We start from the raw sequence: 22,508 nt of genomic DNA, 5'->3' as shown, positions 1-22,508 counted from the left end.
ACGTTCACGCTGCTCATCCACAGACAGCTCGACCCACGGCTCAAGGTTCTAACAGAGCCTTGACATAGGCTTGTCTTTACGGAAACGGTTCATATTGCTTCCTACCTGGACCATAAATGATCTTGATTATTTCTTGCATCTATTGTAAATGGAAGGCTGGAACTGTACATGCCAGCCTTTTCTCTTTCTGCTTGGTGAATCGGAAGTAAATAATCAATTAAAGAGTAAATTTGCTCACAATGGTAAAGAAGGCAGTACCGGGGAAAGATCTTCCTCGTCCTCTAGGCTTGCAAAATACTTCGTTTTGGGTGAAAGTTTCTTGCATGTCACTTACTTCAAAAGTTTTGGTCAACTCCTTAGCCAATCCTTGTTTAATTACAATTAGATTTTCATTCCTAGGAGGCTGGCCTCAGTTTTAGCCTCTGCTGATGTCTCACTTCCCAAAAGCCATTCTGAATCCATGTCATAATGTCTTTTATACCAGCTCTACTCCATTCGGCTCCAGTAGATAGATTTGCTCGTCTCCCTTTTCAAGTGTAACTTTATTAATAAAGCACTGATTCTACTCCAAGATCACATACTGTTCTGGCATAATCTGATTCTGATCCTAGCTGATGTTGCCTATAATCTAACTCCAGGAACAGAAGGGAACGAGCATGAAGGGCATGCTTAAATTCTGAGATGAAAATGCTTATCAGTCTGACCACTGATCAGGCAGATCACTGAAAAAATGGACTATGAAGAACGCATTGAAAATACATAATGGTTACACTAAAAAAAAAAAAACAAACCAAAACCCAAGCAGGGAAGGGAGGGAAAAGGTCAGGAGAACATAGGACAGAAATATACTTTTTGTTAACACATACGTATATAAGATCTAGCTATAGCCCACATTGTGATTGCAACTCCTGAGAGTTACACTAATATTAATGCACACATTCAAGATGTTTGCATCATTCCAGCAGGATTTTTTCATTGCTGTGATCCTAAAATGTTCTGGCAATTAAACTTAAAATAAAGAAGTCAGTCACTGATACAAATACCTATTTTTAAAAAGCCTAATCAAGTTTACATTTTAGATTTAAAACTACAAGCTCCCTTCACCATTTTTTCCAGAACTCTTCTGCCTTCATTGTTCCCTACAATAACTTCACTGTAGTTTCCTGGAGTATAAAGACAGTAATTATTTGATACTACATTTCAACTTCCACTACTGATTAGTTGGTAAGAGTGCAAAGTTGATCTGCATTTTTGGGAGCCTCTCTGCTAAATGGAAGATGGTTCAAACACAGAAAACAGCTAGAGATGGTCTAAAGGATACACTAACATGACATAATTATATGTACTTCAAGCACAACTTATGGAATTTTTTCAAGCAATATTAATATACTGTTGTAATATACTGTTAGCTTTGATGCAGTAGTGAGTATACAGTATTCACAATTTGAGGAAAAAAATGCACTTTGGGGGGAAAGATGGGCCCAGATCAGGCCCATTCCCTAGAGTGAAAGGGTATAAACTACTGGTAAGGGATCAGGAAGAGAGAAAAATAGGAATGGCAGTAAGGAAAGCATAAGGTTGTGTATATTCTTATCTACATATACAGATTAGAGGACTAATCAGTTAAGTAGGAAGGCAGCAGGTCCACTAATCACAAAGCATATTGATCAGAGTGCCGTTCTCTAGCCATTACCATTAAGCAGTTTAAACATATCACAAGAGAGGAAATTCTTAATACGTATTTGAAAAGGACAGAGCAATAGCTATGCAAATTAATGTCAGAAGGACAGTCTACAGATAGTGAATGGCACGGGAAAGGAACAAAGATAACAGTGCAGCAGCAACCTGTTTTTGCTTTTTTGGATTTTGAAAAAGAATACAGAACACTGCAGTATAGCAAGTTTTTACTCCTGCAATCCTGGGCTTTTATCTATCCCTTGAAATGATCCTGAGACTATTACTACCCACAAATATGAGGACCATGTAAACACTGTTAAGATTTGATTTTCATATGTCACTGAGGAGAAACAAGGTGCTTGATATTATTTTGTGGCATAGTTTTTACCATGCATCTTGGATAAGGGGAAAAAGTATCACATAATTTTGAGAGATGCACGTTCATGAAAGATGACCAAACACAAGGCCTTCAGGCAATAGGAATTAAGAACGTTATTAATATTTGAGAGTTCCTATCAACAGAGGGTACATTTATAATGGAAACAGATTTCTTACTACAATTTTGTGACCTCCACAAGCAAATCTTCCTGTGATTACACCATTGACAGATTTCCCTTTCTCTCCCTAGTAAGCTCTAAATGCCATATAAATTATATTTGCAAAGACATTACAGCTGTTCACTGCACGTCTGTGAAAATAAAGGATTAATCACTGAGCAAATAGTACAGTAATAAATGGCAGTGAATAGCTGCAGTACGTTTGTTATGCGAAGTCCATTTCAGGCCATCTGTTTTTGATCTTTTCAAGAGGAAATCTTCACAAGAAAATACCCACAGAAACTGATGAGGTGATTCTGCTTTAGAAAATACTTCTAGCAACAACTTTATTGGTGCTGCACAATATACAGTCAATCTGTTCACTCAGAAGCTTACTTATAAAATATTTTGGGTTTTATTTTTTTGCCTGTCCTCATTCAACATTGTATAATTTAGCAAAATACCTCTGTCCATGGGATGGATTGCACAATCAAATAAATACATCATTCCTTTAATGCAGCTTCTTCTGAATTCTCTGTGGGAATACAACCTTCTATTCAGTTCAACAATTGCCTGATTTTCTCAAATTTGAATTTACTCTTAGGTGAACACCAATATTTTCCAAACAAGAAAAAAAACCAACAACTTTTCCAAAATATGTTTCACAAGACCCTGAAATAAGGGACTGTGAACTAGTTGGCATTAGAAAAGTTTTATATGCAACTGATTAACTGGCTGACATTTTGCCTATCTACTTAGGTCTAGGCCACTAACCCCTCTGAGGTATCAGTATCCCTTTTTCTATTAGAGCAACGAATTTAAATGCTGAGTTTTCCTGCATCTAATCCGTGCAGGAAAAAAAGGTTGAAAACCAGAGAGGATCCAGGTAGCCTCTGACGCACACCGAAAGGGAGGGAAAGCTGCAGTGCAGTGCAGGTGTGGGGGTACCGATGGGGAGGTGGAGCGGTGGTAGGATCAGCAAGCTGCCGGGACAACACTTGCTGTAACTGTTTATTTTACAGAGGATGCAATGTTGCAAACAGAACCTTCTACTACACCCACCTGCAACATCTGACCTGTAACCCGTACCTCAGCTTGCCTAGGTAGGAACAATCCTGAAGGGATCGAGTTGGGCTGAACAACAGGTACTTCTGAATACTAGCAACACTGCAGCTGTTGAACGTGCCCTTATGGTCACCTTTAGTTAACTGATACCAACTTCTTTTAAATATCACCTTGCAGGAAGAGCCAGAGGTAACTTGCTAGCACAGTCCTACACCCACAATGGATTTTATTTACGTGACTACCACGGTGGGAGTTTAAGTACTGTCCCAGCCACGAACAGTCCAGCTTGCGCCGCTGCAGGTTACAAGAATGAGAGTACGGATGAGGGCAAACTGTCCCTGCACCAGACCTGAGGGACAGCACTCATTTCTGAGTGCTATCAAAATTCACTTACGCCGTTAGAGGGCAGAAACGGTACCTTTCCCGGTTTGCGCTTCTGGAGGTAATTTTTACTTACGGGCGACAATGGGAATTGACAGCCACGGCCACACAGCTTTCCAGCTTCCCCGGGGGCTCCTATCTGGAACCCGACAATAAGTGCTTCTAGGAAGGACTACTAGGCCTGCAATTACGTATTGCCCTCCCGGCCCCCACACAGCCTGCCTCCCTCCCCGACAACGCGCTGCGGCTCTCCCCGCCGGCCTGGCGGCGGTCCTGCGGCCAAGGGCTCTGCGGCCAGGCCCCCTCGCCCCCAGAGAGGCCCCGCGCCCGCAGGGGCAGAGGCGGTTACCGGCGGCGGCCAGCGTTCCTCACGCTCCCGCCTCTCCCGCGCACCGCCCCCAACGGGCGAGGCGGCGGGAAGGGGGGGGGGGGGAGGTGCCCGGCCGCGCATGCGCCCTAGGCAGTGCGGGGGGGGGGGTGTGTGCGTTGCGGCAGACCTCTTGGTCGGGACGGGTTGGGGGGGAGAAGGGGCGGGGTCTCAGGTGGTGCGTCGTGTCGCGAGGCGGGCGGAAGCGGAGCGAGCGGCGCCTGTCAGACGGGTGTGGGCCGGGAGCGGAGGTAGCGCGGGGCTGCCGCGGGGGGGGGGGGCTGCCTTCGCCGCGGGGCTGCCGCGGGGGGGGGGGGGGGGGGGGGGCTGCCCCCGCCACGGGGCTGCCCCGTCCTCCTGAGGCGCCGTGCCGGGCGGCAAATCGGAGCGGAGTGTGGAAGAGCTGTGCCTCTCGGCTGGGGAAGGGGCGAGGAAGGGCCTCCAGCTGCGTGGGGGCGGTGTGAGGGGGGCGGAGGCCCGGCAGTCCGTGTGGGGAGACGGGGCGGCCCCGCCGGGCGGGGGGGAGAAGCGTCAGGCTCGGCGGGGGTGGCGAGGGGGGGAGCCGGGTGGCCGCAGCCTGGCTGCGGCTGCCAGACAAACCCAGGTTTTCACCTCGCCTCAGCGCCCCGCTTTGTTCTTCCCCTCAGGCTTGCCCCCCTGCTTCGGGACAGGTTTATCTTCCTTCTGGCTTCGGCCATGCTTCTGCCTCCCCGCCGGCGTTTGTGCAGCCGTCAGCTTTCTCTACCCGCCCCCCCCCCCCGTTTGTCTTTCCGCAGCGGGTCGTGCTGCTGGGCTGCGTGAGCGCTCGGTGCTGCTTGCAGGTCGGTTTCCTGCTCTGCAAGCTCTGGTTATCGGTGGCAGCGCGGGTATTTCTGGTGGCTCGGGGCGGTGTTACTGCAGGCCCCTCTTACAGGTGCTTGGGTACGGTGTGTTCTGCTGCCCGCCGTGGCTAAATGTTCCCTTCGGCTGGGTAACCGTATTCCAGGGCTGTGATGCAGTGTCCTTGGATGGTGAGGAAGCAGTGAAGGAAACAAGGGTTTTCTGTTTCCTTCCTCATTTGCAGTGGCCTTCGTGTCATAAACTATGACTGCAGTGACTCTGCAAGATTGATGTCTTTCTTGTAAGGACCTAACTTTCAAAGGGGCAAAGCATACTTACAATGATGTGATGGAACTTAGAAGGAAGAAAAAAAGGTTTGTTTTATTCACATTCAAGCAAAGGCAGGATCCTTAATAAGGTTAGGTTAAGTGATCTTCTGGCACTAACGTGTTTGCATAAAAAATAACAGGCAAAACATTTGTTTTCATTTTAGGAGATTATAAAATATGAAACTTCCTGACAGCAAGAGTTGCGGAGTAATGCTTCCTTCTTACAAGATAATAAAATTGCTTTTATATGTAACATCTGATGATATTTTAACTATATTTTTAATCTTCCATTAAATTTATTTCTGTAAATATTTATAACATACTATTATGTCTACCTTATTTCTGTAGCTCCAGTAATCATTCATTATTAATAAACTTTCTTTTCAGTTTCCTAATCTAACATGGTAGCATCCTATAAATTCTCTTTTACGTGTCTTGTCATCTAAAAGATACTGACAGCTAGAATGGAGTGTAATTTCTGTGTGTGCCCCAAAGCAAAGCAGAGAGAATTTTTGTTCTGTCCTATGACATGATGGGGAGTTTCTTTAGTGCAGTTTAGATCAGGTTAACAACTGGGGTTTTGTTGTTGTTGTTGTTTTGCCCCCTCAGTGGGTGAATTGGGGGGGCCATTTTTCACTATGAAAAGTGAGCGCTGTAGGAATTGTGACTTTTTTTAACAGAACCCTCAGAATATGAACATGCTGAACATAATAGCTAAGCATGCATGTGATTTGTTCTAATTGTAATGTAGTGTTTATTTTGGAGCAAATATGAATTGCCGTTTCACTCATGAGAACATCAAAGAAAGGAGACAATATGAAGATGCTAACAATATATTGTAAGTAGCATCTTGTTCTAGTGTCAGAAGAGGAACGATTGCAGTTTTAAGTCAAATGTGGAGATTTATTGCCACCTTTGTTCCCATTTTGACTGCCGGAGATACCCATGTGTATAAAGCCTAAATTATTATGGCCTCTTTTTGTTATTTTATGTGTTACAATATATAATTGTTTAATAACTCATTTCAGGTACTTGAGAACTCCAGAGGATTAAGCAATTATGCTGGAATTCCTTTGGTCTAGTAAATAGGTCTTTTTCCTAAAGCTTTTACAGTTGGAAATAAAGCTACTTCCTTTTTTAAAAAAAAAAAAAAAAAGCTTTTGTAGTCTGTGCTTTTAGAGACTCCTTTTGGCTTTTAGCTTCTTGAAGAAGGAGGCATTGGTATTAGCTAATCACGTATTGTGATTTAGCTTGGGGATTGGACATCATTTAACTGCTAAAAGTAAAATATTCCCCCTGGAGTTCATGATCACTTGTTCCTTTTCCAAGAATAGTTAAGGGCACTAGTTCTTGCATCTTGCCCTAACTGTAAGTAGGATAAACGCATGCTGTCAGCTTAAATTGTCAGCCGTGTAGTCAATATACCTGAAGACTAGTAAGTGTCAAAAATAGCCATTAAATTGTTTCCAGTAGCTGTCAAAAACCTGTGGAGCTCAGTCATTCAGATAAATGTGGTTTGTGCTGGTACAAGTTTACTGCTAAAATATACTTTATATGTTATTTGACAAGCTCTTTCACCTGTGATTGAAAACTTGTGCCCTTAAGTGGGCTGGGGTTTCCTCAACTGAGCATTATTAACAGTCTCCTAAATTTTCTTTTATGATTGTCAACTTTACAAAAAATTATTTATATTACCATTTGCCTATGTAATTTATAAGATTAATTTTGGATTGCTCAGAACTAAATGGGTACTTTGCCTATGTAAAACAGGGCCTAGACTGGAGGCCTAGACAAGAGGACTTAAAACTTATTCCACTGAATATTCCATTGGTCTCTTCAGCAATAACGAAGAAGTAAGAGGCTACCATGACAGAAATAATCCAGTTAAATTTCTGGCTACCTTCTACTTAATTTTAACAATAAAGTATTTTGCAGTGCACACCACCGTGGTGCTATGGTTAACTACTGTCTGTCATAACTCTTGCTATGCTAAGATAAACCAACAATCTAGAAGTAATAAAAGATGTAGAAGAAAAGAACTTATCTGTCTTTAACATTGCCTCCAGTGTTGTTTTTCTAAAATCTTCAACTGGATCAGCCTCCTGGGAGGGAGTGTGAATCTGAGGCCTGGTCTGTATTGTAGTTTTACCACTGAAATGTGCTTTTGGTGGACACCTTGCACACATCCTTGCTCAGTTTGAATTCCGCAGGTTTCTTGCAATAAAACCAGGCAAGTTAAATTTTTCCTTTCTCCCCAGTGGTACAAGCCCTTTTTTGTTACTGTTCTATGGGAATAGTGTTTGTGTGGATGCTGCACTGTGTGTACATGTATGACCAGTTCTGCAGTGGCAATCCCTCCACCATTCCAGCCATCACTTTGTTAGTTGACTCCCCCCTCCCCTCCCCTTCTAGTTCTCTTTAATGACACCCCCCTTCCTTTTGGTTCTTTTTAAAATGTTCAGTGAAAATCCCTCTTTTCTCAGTAACCTACATTCATGATATTGCAGGTATGGCTCTCTGTAAAACTAGCTAAAATTAGCTAAACATTATCATCTCAGAAGGAAGTTTCGGAGTGACAGGGGCTTTGGAAAGAATGGTGCAAACACAGCTGTGAAATTTCACAAGGGAGTAGAGATACTAGTTAGAACTTTGCAAGGGAGTACTTGACATAGCCTAGTGTTCAACTGCAATTAAAAAAATTGTGGCAATCTTACCGGGAAATGGGAAGCTAAGAGGGGACCTCATGCTCTGTCATAACTGTGGTTCTTATGAGCAAGGGTTCTACTGTGACCTGAACAGCAGCAATAAAGCACAAAGAAAAAATAAAGTGTCCCAGACAGAATGAAGCTGAGATTTTTTTTTTTTTTTTTTTTTTAAGAAGCTGATAGAGAGATGTAGAAATGTTTGAGGCTCAGAGGGACCCAGTGTGAGGAGGGGAACTTCAGCAAGTATAATATACTGTCCCCATTGATATCTGCTTTCTTTAATTTTCTTCACAACCCTTGCCAAGTCATTTCCCCTCTCAAAATCTTGAATCTTGGCTGACTGCCCACAGGCAAGGAACAAAGAATTTCTGTTTTTAAATAGTTGCTTTATTTTAAAGGCATTCACTGACAGTAGTAGGCAAAATTGGGGGGGGGGGGGGGGGGGCGCTGAAAAAAAGCCAGGATACTTTAAGGTACCAAAAAGTACTTAAGCAGACTCCTGAGACATAATGCAAAATAAAAACAATTGTTGGCAGAAGTGTAAAATAAAAACAATGCAAATAGGACTACATGCATTCAAAATAGAAACAAGTCACCAGTATTTCTAAAATACTGAAATACAAAAGGTAATCTAGTGTTTGGACACTCAGATGATTTTATACCAGAGCCACTGTAAACTCGATGTGTGGGTTTTCAAGTCTAAAGTGAGGTGTCTTTGCTTTCAACTCAAAGTCCAGCTACAAAACAAATTGGTTGTATGCTGTTCTTAGAAGCCTGTAGGAGATAAAACTGTTCCTGGTTTAAGATATGTTTGGGGTAGTCCCAGCAGCTTGTCAGCAGTGACAGTATCTGTCTGCTTGGTGAACTGTGACTTTTGTTGGCCCAGATACCCTTTGGTTGCATTGAGAGGCAGGGACTGGCGGGAGCACACAAGGAGATTTTCTTCTTTGCTGCAGCACTGTAGAAGAATAGGTATTCTTGGTATTTACTTACCCATTTTTGCTATTCCCTTAAACCTCATGTCCTCCTATGATTTCACTTGGAATACCCGTTAAAGCTATTCCCTGAAAGAAAGGTAGCAATAAGGCAAAGGGGTTTTTTGGGTTTTTTTTTCAGCATTCCTTGATAAGTGCAAGTCTCAGGCATGCAGAGGCAGGGAATGAAGGAACATATGCTGTGGGAGAAGGTATAAAGATAGATGTCCTGGAAAAGACACCAAGCACTAGGCAGACTCCTTTGGCACTGCATTCCAAAAGTGGTATGGAACTGCTAAAACCTGCAGTCCAGCAGCCGTCATACTGATAGGGCAACCTTTTTTTTTTTTCCAGAAATATGCCTTCTTACCTATTCTTAAGATGGCAGTGTGTTGTGTAGTGCTGTTCTTTTCACTTGAGCCTAGCAGGTATTAATATAAATTCTCTCTTCTAATGGCTGATCTATGATGCAGTCTAGAAAGATCCTCAAGTCTCATCAGCACACAGGTATAGCATTTTGATGGGCTTTGTTGTGTCAGGCATTGCTGAGGTTTTGTCAATAGGGTATCCTCTTTTCCCTCTCTGCTGGTGACATTTTTCTGTTGACCAAATTTTGCAGCAACAGTAACAAGAATACTTAACATGCTGAGAGTTGATCTCCTCAAAAGAGAGCTCAAACATGGTTTCACTTGTCTGGGGACATATATTGCTGTTAATTGTTTGCTTCAGAGTAGAATATTCTGCTCTTTTATGGTGCTATGCAGCTGTCTGAGTGAACCTGATTAATGAACCTGGGAACCAAAGGGCAGTGTTGGTCTGCAAAAGTCACCAGTACAGGAAAATGGTTTTATTGGCATCTTTTCAAGAACTCATGTGCTCTTAAAAATATGAGGAATGTGATTCTTCCTTGGGCACCAGTTTTAAATATGAATGATGTGGGTAAGATGATTTGTTAAAGGGAGTTTGTGTTATGTGTAGGAACGGAGAACTGAAGTTTCTGTGTATTGCCAGAAATCATGGTCCTGTGTAACAGGATATACTTAACTTTTTTGGGCACCTGTTTGTCAGTTGCACCTCATGCAGATTTTTCTCCTACTGCCAAACCGATAGCCATCTAAGACTGCAAATTACCAGAATGCAAACATCATTTCTGGTGTTCCAAAAAGTCTCAGCACATAGCTCTTTGGCTTCTGGGTGCTTATTTCATTGTCCCTGTCTTCAGAGATTAATTGGTCAGTGAATATGTTCTATGCTTTTTTTGTGTGTGTCAGTCATTCTTTAGACTTCCCATTTTCATTGCTGCACAGCGACTGTGCCGATAGGTTTCCAAATAACATAGCACTAGCTTGTCTGCTCTCAGAATGGTCAGTGCGATGTCTGTCAGCTGAGTGACCGTGATGCTCACTTTTCTGTTGGAAAATCAGAAAACAAAAGATTTTGGAGGTCACAGAGGTAAATGGGCCGGGGGGAGCACACTCTAAATAGATGCAAAAAAGAAAACTGATAGGATAGAGCTGATAGAACTGTGGAAATATTTCCTGGTATTCTATAATGCCCAGTGATTTTTGTCTTCCTGAAATGTTCGTTGGCTATTGCAGTGAGTTATCATCATGCCTGTTTACAGCACAGCTTATTGTTTACTGATAAAGTACCCTCACTGTACTGAGAGATGTTTGCTGCCAATAATTTAATAGAAATTTCTTGTATAGACATAATTTTAGTATGTTAATTTTAAATCCTTAATAATTTCATAAACTTGTTATGCTCCCACTGAGATTGTAATAAATTCTAATTTTGTACTGTACAATTATAGTAATTATTAATGTCAGCTTTTATTTGTACTATCCTAATTTCTGTCTGCTGTCTGTTCTGTTACAAGATTTTTTTCCCCTTCCTCTGTCTGTAGTTGGATGCAGTCTCCTATGATTGTATCTGGCATTTTTTTTTTTTTAATCTCTGTCTTGATAAATCACTTCTTGTGTTTATACAGTTAATAATAATAATTAGTTGCAAATGCCAGACTTGCTTTTGAATTCACTGTGTCACGTTGTTGATCATAATTTGGCAGTGAGGAACAGGTAAGTATTATGGTAGTAAGTAATAGATTGAGTAAAATTCCCATTTATCAAGGCTACTTTCTTAATATATTAGTTCATTAGAGACCTATATAGGTCTCTAGGGTATCACTGAGGAACTACTGCCTCAGTATTTGGCATTCTATCTTCAAAATATATAACCAAAGAGGTGACTTTATTGGACTGTATGTTGACAATACTATTTTCAGTGCATTTTTCTTGGCTTTACCCTTAAAGTCTTTTTGATCCTTGAATGGAATGGGATTCTCAGGCTTCAGTTTTTTCTATTCTTCACCTCTTGTTGACTCTGTTTTGTTAGTTTTTTGCTAAAGCTGCTTACTAATAACTACCAAAAATACCTGATGGGTCTGCTGCTTTCTTTCTCTCCTATAAATAATCATCTTCATCTGTCCTGTACATTTTTCAAAACTAGAAGGTACACACCATCTCTGCAGCACAGTTTTAAATTTGCCCTGCTGATGCTGATAACCACTTCTGGTGGTTTAGGAAGGCTGGGATCTCTTGGACAGACTAGAAAAATGATGACGAGTATGTGTCAGTCTTTCATGAGCTGACTGACTAGCAGAACTGACAGTGCTGTAAGGTGCGTTGTAACCTTTTCAGGATTTGGGTATGCCTTGTTTTCAAGATACCCTGAGATTATTTCAGAGGTTGTATGAGGCATTCCTTTGCCTTACAGACTGTGGCATTTTTTGTGTTGTACATGAGTATCATCTCTGGGTTTTGTTGGGAATAAGTAAAGCAGAATCTGAGGAAGACTTTGCAACAAAATTCAAGTATGATATTTTGTAAGTATGGGCTGGTTTCCATGGAGAAGGGTCAGTATTCAAACTGAAGTCCGACGCTACTGTTTAGTTAAATAGCATCAGAGACACTAGAACTTTGCTTTATTACGGAACATAAAATGGATTTTATGTTGCTCTTTCTTTGGCCCTTCTTCCTTTCATTTCATGCACTCGATATATATATGACTGATGCTGGCACACAGCTCAGCGGATAGAGACATGATTTTATTTTGGAGAGGATGAGTGCCTTAGTTCATTGCTTTCATTGCCAGATGTATGTCAGTGTTTGTTGTGGTACCGCTGGACAACGTTAAATCCACGTTGGCAGGCTTTGGTAATACATTTCTTAGACAACCAGCAGTGGCAACAGTGAAGAAAACCAAACTCTCTATTTGTTTGCGAAAGGCAAATGTAGTCTCAGATCCTCTTTTCAGGAATTGCTTGTGGTTCCAAGTTCTAATGTTGCCCGTGGCTTGGGCTTGTCCTTTTCAGAATAATTTAGATATGTATGTTGATTTTAAAGAACTTTGAAAAATTGCCACTTGAATCAGTCACTTCAGGCTGCCTATTGAAAGGATTATCTGGAACATACTCTCTTCTTCATGGATTCTTGGATTGCCGTTTTGCCTGCAGTCAGGTCAGGGGTTTTGCTTGATTTGGGTTTGTTTGGGTTTTTGTTGTTGTTGGGTTTTGTTTTGGGTTTTTTTTGTTGTTGTTGGTAGGTTGGTTTGGTTTTTGGTTTTGTTTTTTCCTTTCCATCCTCAGATTTTCAAATTTTGTCCTGGCTGTACTCCTTCATCTTCATAGTTGTCTTCCTTTTGTCTCAGTCTCTATGATTAGGGATGGTAGGAGTTCCAACAAGGCATAGCTCTGATGTGCCCTTTTTTCCTGTTGCTCTCTGCAGTGCTTTGACCTCCTTTGCCATAAAAGTCCTTCAGCTGTGGTTGGGAGAGCAGTAAGCCTGGGTTCCTACCCAGGCTAAGTCAGCGTGAAGAAGGAAGTCTCAGCTTCCTTTTTCCCCTGCTCAGGGAGTGGTGGGTACGGAGGAGTTGAGAGAATGAGGGAGAAGAAAGATCATAAGAGACAGTGTTCCTTCTTACATGTATGCTGTTACCTCACGGGATATTACCTCTGAATTACTGAAACCAAAGGTCCATTCTGAGGACAAGTTTTGTTTACAATGTTCGTGTAGAGAAGTGCTGACTCTTCAGGGCAACAAGAGGTAAAAGAATATTCCAATCCATCCATCTTACTTACTGTGCTATTTTCTTCCTAATATGTACACCTGCTGCTCTGATACCCTTTTTCCTACTTGCAAATCACGCGGGTATAAGATTGCGCCTTTTTTTTTTTTTTTTGTTACTTCAGACTGTGTAATCTTGGAAGGGCCTTGTAGGGAATATGTTACGGGTCACTAGAAGTGCATGCTTCAGGAAGAAAGAGGAGACCAAATCTCCAGAACTTTGAAATTACACTGGAATTCATTAAGGGGGAATGGCCTCTAAAAATGCATAGGAAAAGTGACAACTACAAATAGTTCCCTTCATTTTGGTACATCTTACTCCCAGTTCCTTTGCTCAGTGTCAGTATTTGGGTGTTATGCCATTCGCCCAGCAGGTTAAGTCCTTGATTTCCATTAGTTTCAGTAGTCAGCGTGTGCACTGTGAATCAAATATACATGGCAAAGACCCAGTCTGCAATTCCTACTGCTCCTTGGCGGGAATTTATTCAATCTGTTCCTCTTGGCTAGGACTCTTATCCTGGTTTGTGGTCTTATTTACAGTGTGACGGCAGAGTTATTTCCACTCCAAAGCACTGTACTGATAGTGTCTAAATGCTTCAGGATGAGATATGGCTGGAGATCTGTGTAGAGCTGAACTTAATATAAATTCTGCAAGAGCTATCTGTTATTTTCAGACAATTTTTTTTTAATAATATAAAATGTAGACTTTTGGGAATGGGGGTTGAAACTTGTGGTCTCTCCTTGAGAGATACTGTTTGGTCTTCTGAGCCATCATGTGAATGCCCTATTCCTGGACCTCATATGTAAATGTTTTCCATCATATTTGATACTATTCAGGGATTATGTAGATGCATAATGATGTAGGTGCAGTTTATGCTTTAAAGTCTGAGTGCAGAGCCATGGATTTGGCAAAGAGCTAGGGAAAAGAAGTTCTGGTTAGCTCATGTTTAGGGAGGATCCGTTTCAGGAAATCTTTAACCACACAATTCCAAATATTCATGCTGATACTGTAGAATGTAAGTTTTTATTGTTTTTCTCTCTCATTTTATGTACTTAAGACAAATTTGTGTCTTAAAAACAGTTTGGGGGGGGATAAGCACGTTCTTTGAACAAAGTACATCCCACTGAATTTACAGTGGGATTTCAAATTATTGCATGTTGGCTATCTGTCCATGTGCACGGTCATATCCCACAGTTAAGGTGAAGTAAGCTGTTCCTCATTCAGTGACTTGTGATTGCCACTTACATTAGTACACCCAACAGTAAAAGTAAGATTTTATGTACTGGTAGTTACTATAGGGCATTTTACACACAATAACTTTTTACTTCACAGCAACTTTGGTGTCCCAAGTCCTAATACTGCCCCTGCCTTGGGTTGATAATTTTCAGAATAATTTACATATGCATGTTGATTTTAGAGCACTTTGAGAATTTGCCACTTGAATCAGTCACGTTGGCCTGCTTATTGAGAGGGTTATCTGAAGAACAAAGGTGAAGGGTAAGCAACAAGCACAACTAGGAACCCTGCTGGCAATGACACTTGCGTTTGCAGCAGACCGTGGTGTGATGGCATAAGGCCAGTTGAACTGGTCAGCAGAGGTGATGAAAAATGCCGTGGAGGCGGAGTTAAGTTTAGATGAGTGCTTAGCAGGATAAGAAATTCGGTCTCAATATTCTAATAAAAACAGAGATCTAAGTACTGCTATAGAAAGACTAGTGAGGAGCTCTATTAAATGTGTAACTTCAGTCTGAAAAGTGCTCACGTCAGGTAATATGTGGGGAATAACAGGGAAAACATAACTAGTATGTAAAATGAGTAGCTTTATCCAGACAATGTTAAATAATAGAAACTTCCTCTCAAAAAAGTATTGAATAATTGGGGAAGTTTCAGAGGTGGCTGAAAAATGAGCAATACGAGGTATACACATGTAAAGAGACTGAAGATTGGATTCATTTGAGGGGGAAAAATGAGGAAGAGTGTGATACATATGTAAATATATGTGTATATACATATATGATGAATCTGGAACATCTGCTGTCACTGTCTTATAACACAAGAGGAAGGACACAGTGAGATTCTTACCAAGTTTTTTTTTTTTCTTTTTAAAGTATGTTCAGATCGGTTATTGGGCATTCAAATGTATGCATTTATAATAAAATGGAAATGGATTCCATGTTTTTCCCTAAAAATTGCTTCAAGTTAGGTTTACAAATGTGTTTCTGTTTTAAAAGCATGTGGCTTGAAACCCTCAACTTCAACCACTCCACGTGAAAATGAAGGTCTCTTTAGTCCTGCACTTTGTTTTAATTTCCACCACCCCCCCACCCTCCCAATACAGAGCTCCCTGAAGATGCCTGGCTTATATTGCTTCAAACTGTCTGGACACTTGCTGTTTAACTGCTGAAGCTTTCCTACCATTTGTTTTTCTCCTGAACCCTTAATCTATTGAGGAATCGGAATTGGCTGCTATGGTAAGACTTTTTTAAAGTGGTAGTAAAATGCTAAAAGTGGGTACAATGTGTCAGTTCATTTTGGTTTTATTTCTTTATTTATTAGCAAGACACCAAAACAAAAAAAAATCTTAATGCTGTACAAAATCAGAAGAGGATGATGCCCAACTTCGAACTAACTAACCAACCAAGAAACTTTGTTCTGCATTTTATCTGTTTATAATTGCCCTGTGCTTCTAAGTGAGGAGTAAGGATCAGGTGAATAATTTCACAAGATCTTTTTCTTGTGTGTAGATATATGTGTATAACTGATCAAAATGTTTTGTATGAGTGTTTTACAAGTCTCTTCTAGATACTGCATTTTGTTTTAAATGCATTTGGGTTTAATGTCAGTTCAAATCACAGTATTTAAAATACTTAAGGTGATTCATAGAAGCATAGAAGTTTTGACTTTTGGAGAATAAAAATTGCTAAAAATAAGAAGTGGAAACGTTGTAAACAACAGGTGAGATAGAAGGATGGCTGCACCTCTAAGCAGATACAAATACACAACTATTTGCTAGATTATGCAATAATACTGCATTTGGAAACTGATATTTGTCCTTGATCTCAACAACTGTAGCAGTTTTGAATAACCATGTGATATTTTACAAATTTCAGGAATCAAGACCAACTAAAACATGAGAAGATGTATTCAAGATGATCCAGCCAGATTTTTCACGTCATAGAGATCTTATTTTTGTTTAATATGTAATATAATTTGACAAAGCCAAGTTCAGTTACTTCTCTTGAAATTAAGACACACCTGTGGCCTTCATCAGAAATGTTTCTAACATTTTCAAGAAAAAATATGTCCCAGAAACTGAGTATGTTTTTATTAGTTTTTGGAATCATTTGGGGTTTGATGTTGCTACGCTACACTTTTCAGTATCCAAGACGCCAAAGCAGTGCGGAGTTGCGTGGACAGATACTAGATCTAAGTAAAAGATATGTCAAAGCACTGGCAGAAGAAAATAAAAATTTAATGAACGGTGGCGGTGGAGCCTCTATGGCAGGATATGGTAAGAGGGGGGAAAAAAAAGCTAGTTACTCAAATGTCTTTTTTTCCTGAAAACTGTAGTTACACTTTTTTTCCTTTTTAAAGTAGTATGTACTGCTCTTTAAGAGGAAAAACTCTCTGTATTAACTGATTTGATTTTAGTTTATTCACTGAAGTTGAAGATTAAGATGTGGCGCAAAATCAAGCTTGAGACATGAGATTTTTGTTTTCCAGGAATTTTTTAGGTATCTCCAGGTATATGACTACTGTTACTTACAGGATTAACAGTAACATTGTGCTTTTTCTGAATCTTAAGCTATTGAGGAATAAGCACATGCTTGATATGGGGACAGAGCTTTAGATTAAGTCACTTCAACATTCCAGATTCTTCTTCTGCCTTATTGCTAACTTTCTGCTTTTATTTCTTTAATTTTCTTCTCTTTAAGTAGTAAAAAAGCAGCAGAAAGCAACATACTAGTTGAGTTTGCAGTCTTGAGGCTGCAAGGCAATTATGAATTTAGCAGAATCTCCCCTTGCTTTAGAAGTAGCCATTAGAGATAAGGTCCCTTGTTTCTAGAGCTTTGACGCTTGCTGCATCGTATCTCTCTGATTTACCTGTTAACTTGATGAGTATTCATTGGTAATATATTACTAGAGCCTGTGCCTGTCTTCTGAAATAGAGAAAAGAGAGATTTGAGACTATAATTTTAAGATCTTTTTAGCAAAGCTATAAAAATGTCTTAATAATTTTAACTCTTTGGTCCCTCGTAGCTTCTCTTGAGGGAAGGCTGCAATGAGCTGTAGTTAATCCCTTGGGGATTAGGTTTGAAGAAACTACCTGTATTCTGTCATAAATGTATCTGTGAAAATAAGGGTAGTACAAGGCTTAGAAAGAAATATTAAAAAAAAAAAAAAGGTGAAGATTTATATTAAAGTACTTTGATCCCCTTCTTAAGGAATCCTTAAAAGGGTGGGCTCTACCATTTGTAGGATGCCCTTTGTAGGCACTCTGGTAAGAGTACAAACAGCAAAAATCTGTGTGAACTCTTTTCACTGCTGCTCAGGAACAAGGAGGCAAGTCTGTGATGACAAGATGAGCAGGAAGCAACCCAAGAGGAGGAGGACAGTATCAAAATGTCTTAGCCTTTAATTCTTTCATTCATTAAGTTAACATTTTTACCACAGTAAAAGACGACTTTTTCTTTTCTTCCCCCTCTTCTCCCCACCCCCTTTTTTTCTGTCTTCAAGGATTTCCTGCCTTTACTGTGTAATTACTTTTCTGTGTAATTTTTAAAAAAAACCCTTTGTGTACTGCAGCTTTCTACTGCTGTAGAAGTCTTACAGTGTATTTCCAAATGAGATTTGCCTTCTGAGGTTTTGTCTGAAGTTTAATAAAAAAATTAAGTCAACTCTTGATCTACATGCTGATCATCAGACTTACGACTTGAGTAGACAATTGCTTCCCTCAGACTGTTGAGCACAGAATGATACTACAGAGTACATGACGCACAGTGTGTCATTGACAGCAGACCCTGCTCTGGCTCGAATTGTAAAGCAGTTTTTTTAAACTTTTTTTTTTTCCCAAAGATGACATTACTAAACAAGAACTAGTTAATTTTAGAGGCAGGGACTGACCTGAGATTTTTTTTTTTTTCATTTGCTACTAGGGTTTTAATGTTATCTGTGTTACTCCTCTTTTTTCACTTTCATAGCTGTGTTTTTCCTCCCCAATTTTTCTGGTTAGTTAAGAACTGACTGGGGGGGGGGGGGGGGGCGGGGAGAGAGTCTGTGTGTGTCTGTGTGTGTTGGGGGGATCTTAACACCTTGTAAAACCTGGTAAGCTTGTTCAATTTTTTCCAAATCTGAGAGAAGATAGTGATACGAACATTGACAACAGCGTTATTAGCTTTTGTTGAAAGGTCTGTTACTGGTTTTGTGTTCCAGAATATGGGAATTTTTTTACTGTCCTTTCACTTGTTTTTCAATCAATATAGGCCTAAATATATGGAATTTTTTTTTTTCCTGCTTTATAGCTTATGTCAGAAGTGGTAAGATACTTTCTCATAGCAGTTTTTCTGTGGGATAGATCTGTATTTAGAGGAAAGCTATTAAGAACTACCTTTTTTATGTTGGAAAGTATTTAAATATATTCTGTTGCTGTCCGAGGCTAAAAGGTGTCATAGCTGGGTATTCTAGTGCTGTTGTCTGGATGAAATTTGAAATACTGCCTTTGAATAGTCACTAGTCTAATGCTCCAACTAGTGGTTTTGTTCTTACACTCAAATATTTAACTGGCTTTGTTCACAGTTCACTATAATGGTGGTATCTTCCTTGCCTAAAGTAACAAAGAAATGGTATTAAAGAAAAATCAAGCGGCTATTTAATTCTATACTTGTATACTAATCTGCACTCTTTCCCAAAAAGTACGGTAGGAAGGATAGCAAGTCTTAAGATGTGAATACGTTGAAATAGCAGTTCTTTTCCACACATAGTAAATAATAGGATCTAATTTGTTTTTTCCATTATCTTCAGCTGATCTTAAGAGAACAATTGCTGTTCTTCTGGATGACATCTTACAACGCCTCGTGAAATTGGAAAACAAAGTTGATTACATCGTTGTGAATGGCTCAGCAACAAATACCACTAATGGAACTAGCAATCAGGTGCCAGTAACTTCAAATAAACGTGTAAAACCAGCAAGCAACATTAGATAGCAAACAGGGCCAATGTGTGTTGCTGCATCTATGATAGGTAATATTTAAGATAAGCTTTTTATTTCTGGCTAGGGCAAAGCAGTAGTTGACTCTAAAAGAAGCGTAAACTATTCTGTTATGCAATGTGCTGGATCTGTGTAGGCCTAACTTAATGTGCATAGGTTCTCAAAGCATTATTTCATTGCCTTTGAGCAGTACTTCTGAAGTGATCTTTGTTGTCTTTAAAGATATTTTGGTATCATGATTTGATGTAGTATGCCATTGGATAATAATAATAAATGGAAAGCAATGGGGAACTTATGGGTAGGTTTCTAAATATATTTATTTAAGTATAAATATAACATATCTTTTGGATAGGTGAGCAGTATTGTAGCTTATTCATTTTTTGTGATCTGCGTTAAGCCGAGGTAACTGAGGAAAACGCATTGTTAAACAGGTGTTAGAAAATGTATATACTTACAATATTTTGTTACTCATTTACTAAAACAATATTAAATTGAGGATAGCATTGGCGGAAATATTTTAAAATTGTGACCCAAAGAATGTCTTTATTTGCACTATCTGTCAGAATAGCTAGAGAAAATTTACTGTATATTTAAGAAAATTAATTATAATAGGAAAACATCCTAGGTAGTAACACTGTCCAGGTACATCTTTATGCCGGAGTTAGGGCAGTTAGATTATCAAAAGCAAATCATAATCTGTGATATCTTAGATGATTATTTCTTACAAAGATATTTAAGTGTATGTATTTTGTAATTGCAGATAAAATTATTTAAGTGATGGAAATAAGTTTTGGATATGTGAATACTGTTTATTTTTATCCATTGCTGTTTCTTTTTAACTTTTTAGTACCTTGCAATTTGTGATGAGTATAGCACACCATCTCCCTGAATTGCTTTTTTGATCAGGAGGAAAAGTAATGAAGGGAAACAAGGCATCTCTGCATTTAAAAGAGATATATGTACTAAGGGTGTCTTATCATGGAATATTTGAGAGCTAAGGTAATGTTTGCCTTATGTCTAAGTTAGCCTTACAGCAAAGTGAATTGCAGTGTGGATGCACTGTATTTCAAAATATTACTGAAGTCATGATAAAGTGCCACTGAGCCTGTTTTTTAAAATGTACTGAATATTTGGGGGGGAAGGGAAGGTATGTTCAGGGACTTTTGCCAAAAGTGTGCTGTGAGTGGGTTTTTGGGGGTGGGTGGGGGTGTTCTAATCCTATATTAAGGAAAAAAACCCACCAGTAAAACCAGAGGTGCTGGATGATATACCAGCCAAAGTTATGTGTTTTTTCTTTTCTTCTATTTCCCTGCTGATATTCTGGACTGTTACAAAGGAAAAATACACTCACGACCTTAGTTAGTATCCAGATGATTTTTTTTCTGTCACATCGTGTGTAAACGTGTACTCACTTCAATGCAGAAAGAGAAAAATAAATTTTTAATTGTACTTGTAAAGGCTCCTGGTTTTTTTTTTTTAACAGTCTTGTCATTCTTGCTACATGTGCTCTAGGTGTTTCTGGATCGGAAAATTGTACGTCTCTGATGTTTAGTACGAGTCTGTCCAGTATTCTTCCCGCTCAATCACTGAGTTCTTTTGCTCTTGAAATTCTAATGCCCCGAAACTTTCCTCAGGTTAGAGGTGAGGGGAGAAAGAAATGAAAAGAAAACAAAACGACTGGTTTAGATCTTTAATGGTGTAGACTTCACTCTTTAATCTAAGAGTGAAGAAGACAGGTGCGTAACTTCTTTTGAATCTGCAAGTCTCTATTGACAATGTGAAGATAGGTTTTTCTATCTATCTATGTTTTTTATTCTCCAAGTACTTGATTGGTACCAATCAAAACCTTGGTAGGTGGTGTCCCTTTGTGCTATAAACAGTAATATGAGTAGTTTTAGTCTATGCAAAGTGACTTTTTTTTTCTTTTCTTGTAAGGGTATGTGAAGTCTTAAAGTTATTGAGGATTGTTAAACAAGCATAACAAAAGTTGCAAGGTGAATATTTGTCACTACATGCTCACGCAGCTTGTTTTATATGGGGATTTTGGAGACTGATGCACTAACTTACATGCAGTTATGTACTCATAGTAATTCATGGTGCCATTAGCAAATAGTTGCTTTTCTCTTCGGTTTCAGTAGTACAATGGCTCATTGGAATTAGCTTGTACTTGACAAATATATAGGGAGAACTGTGAACTACCTATATGTTACGGCACAAATGTTCCATTCATGAATAGAGTTTACACAACTGTTTATCAAGAAGCAAGTTAAAAATACTCTAGTAGCATCCTACATCTAATTTGACATGAAACCAGCATTATTAGGGGTTGATAGAGCAATGTATCAGTGTCTGTGATACATCTTGCCCCTTTTGTCGTGGCCAGTCTCATTCTGTGCTGTATTGCCATGCTGTGCCTCTGACTTGGGTTCTCCCTTCACCAGCTGCCTAGCACAGTACTACTTCCATGATTTCTGTGCTCCAGCAGTGCAGAGGGTGGAAGCTGAGCTTCACGCTTTTTGCTGAGGTGACAGCACTTTTCAGAGTGGCAAAACTAAACTTCAAGCGTGTGGACTAAAGAAAAGAGGGTAAGGAAAGGATAAGGGGAGGGTCTCAGCTGCCTTTTCTATCAACAACAGTAGCAAGAAAACATCTGCGTGTTCTACCCTGCAGCCTCCTTTAAAGGATATTTTGAGAGGTGTGGCAGCCCTGCAATGGCAGGAGGTTGCATAAAGAACCCAAGGGTTTGTGCAAAAGAAGCAAGAGAGAGCCTACAACTCACCTCAGGTCCAAAGTGCTTGATAGTGTCATGGCATTTGGTTGTGTTGCCAAACATTTTTTAATTTTTTTTTTTTTTTAAGGAATACTTAAATAGTATTTCTCCTGTGCTGCAGTTTTTATGATGCAGGTATGTATTTCCCATTTCAGATGCTATCACAAATCCCCGCAAAGTGACCTGCTTCAAATTTTGTGAAACACAGAATCTCCTTAAGGTTGGTTGGTTCTTAGGCTGGACGGGGTTTGGCTTTTTTTTCCTTTTCTTTTTCTTTGGAGGGCAGGGGGACATATAACCTCCCTTATATAAAGAACTCCGGATTTGGGAGTGGTGGTGTTTGTTTTGTTTTTGTTTTTTAAATCTTTTGCTAAATTATGAGACTTGAATTTTCCTAGCTCTAACTTGCCTCATGAGTGTTTACCAGCTGATTTCACTAGGTAATTGGTAGTACTTCTGTGCCTGTGAATGATTGTTTAATGTAAGTAGCAAAAAAATGTTCAAGATCCACTCCCAAACAAAAGTTCTAATGAAGAAAAATGGAAAGAAAAG

General features: G+C 39.7%; 1 protein-coding gene across 3 annotated transcripts; it reads left to right on the top strand.

Moving 5' to 3' along the window:
• Window positions 1-4,207: 4,207 nt before the first annotated feature.
• Window positions 4,208-20,635, top strand: CCDC126 (coiled-coil domain containing 126). 3 transcript variants are annotated; one of them, XM_076331334.1, is made up of 5 exons: window positions 4,208-4,277; window positions 5,090-5,219; window positions 15,317-15,449; window positions 16,089-16,489; window positions 19,000-20,635. In XM_076331334.1, the coding sequence occupies exons 4-5, from the start codon at window positions 16,252-16,254 to the stop codon at window positions 19,179-19,181; spliced, it is 420 nt and encodes a 139-aa protein (XP_076187449.1). In that variant the 5' UTR covers window positions 4,208-4,277; window positions 5,090-5,219; window positions 15,317-15,449; window positions 16,089-16,251; the 3' UTR covers window positions 19,182-20,635. The 3 variants fall into 3 exon arrangements, with proteins under 3 accessions (XP_076187449.1, XP_076187448.1, XP_076187450.1); XM_076331333.1 differs by lacking the exon at window positions 5,090-5,219; XM_076331335.1 differs by lacking the exons at window positions 4,208-4,277; window positions 5,090-5,219 and adding an exon at window positions 12,523-12,956.
• The last annotated feature ends 1,873 nt before the right edge of the window (window positions 20,636-22,508 follow it).

Source organism: Aptenodytes patagonicus, chromosome 2 (assembly GCF_965638725.1).
Source record: "Aptenodytes patagonicus chromosome 2, bAptPat1.pri.cur, whole genome shotgun sequence".
NCBI lineage: Eukaryota > Metazoa > Chordata > Aves > Sphenisciformes > Spheniscidae > Aptenodytes > Aptenodytes patagonicus.
This window is presented reverse-complemented; position numbering and strand designations above follow the sequence as displayed.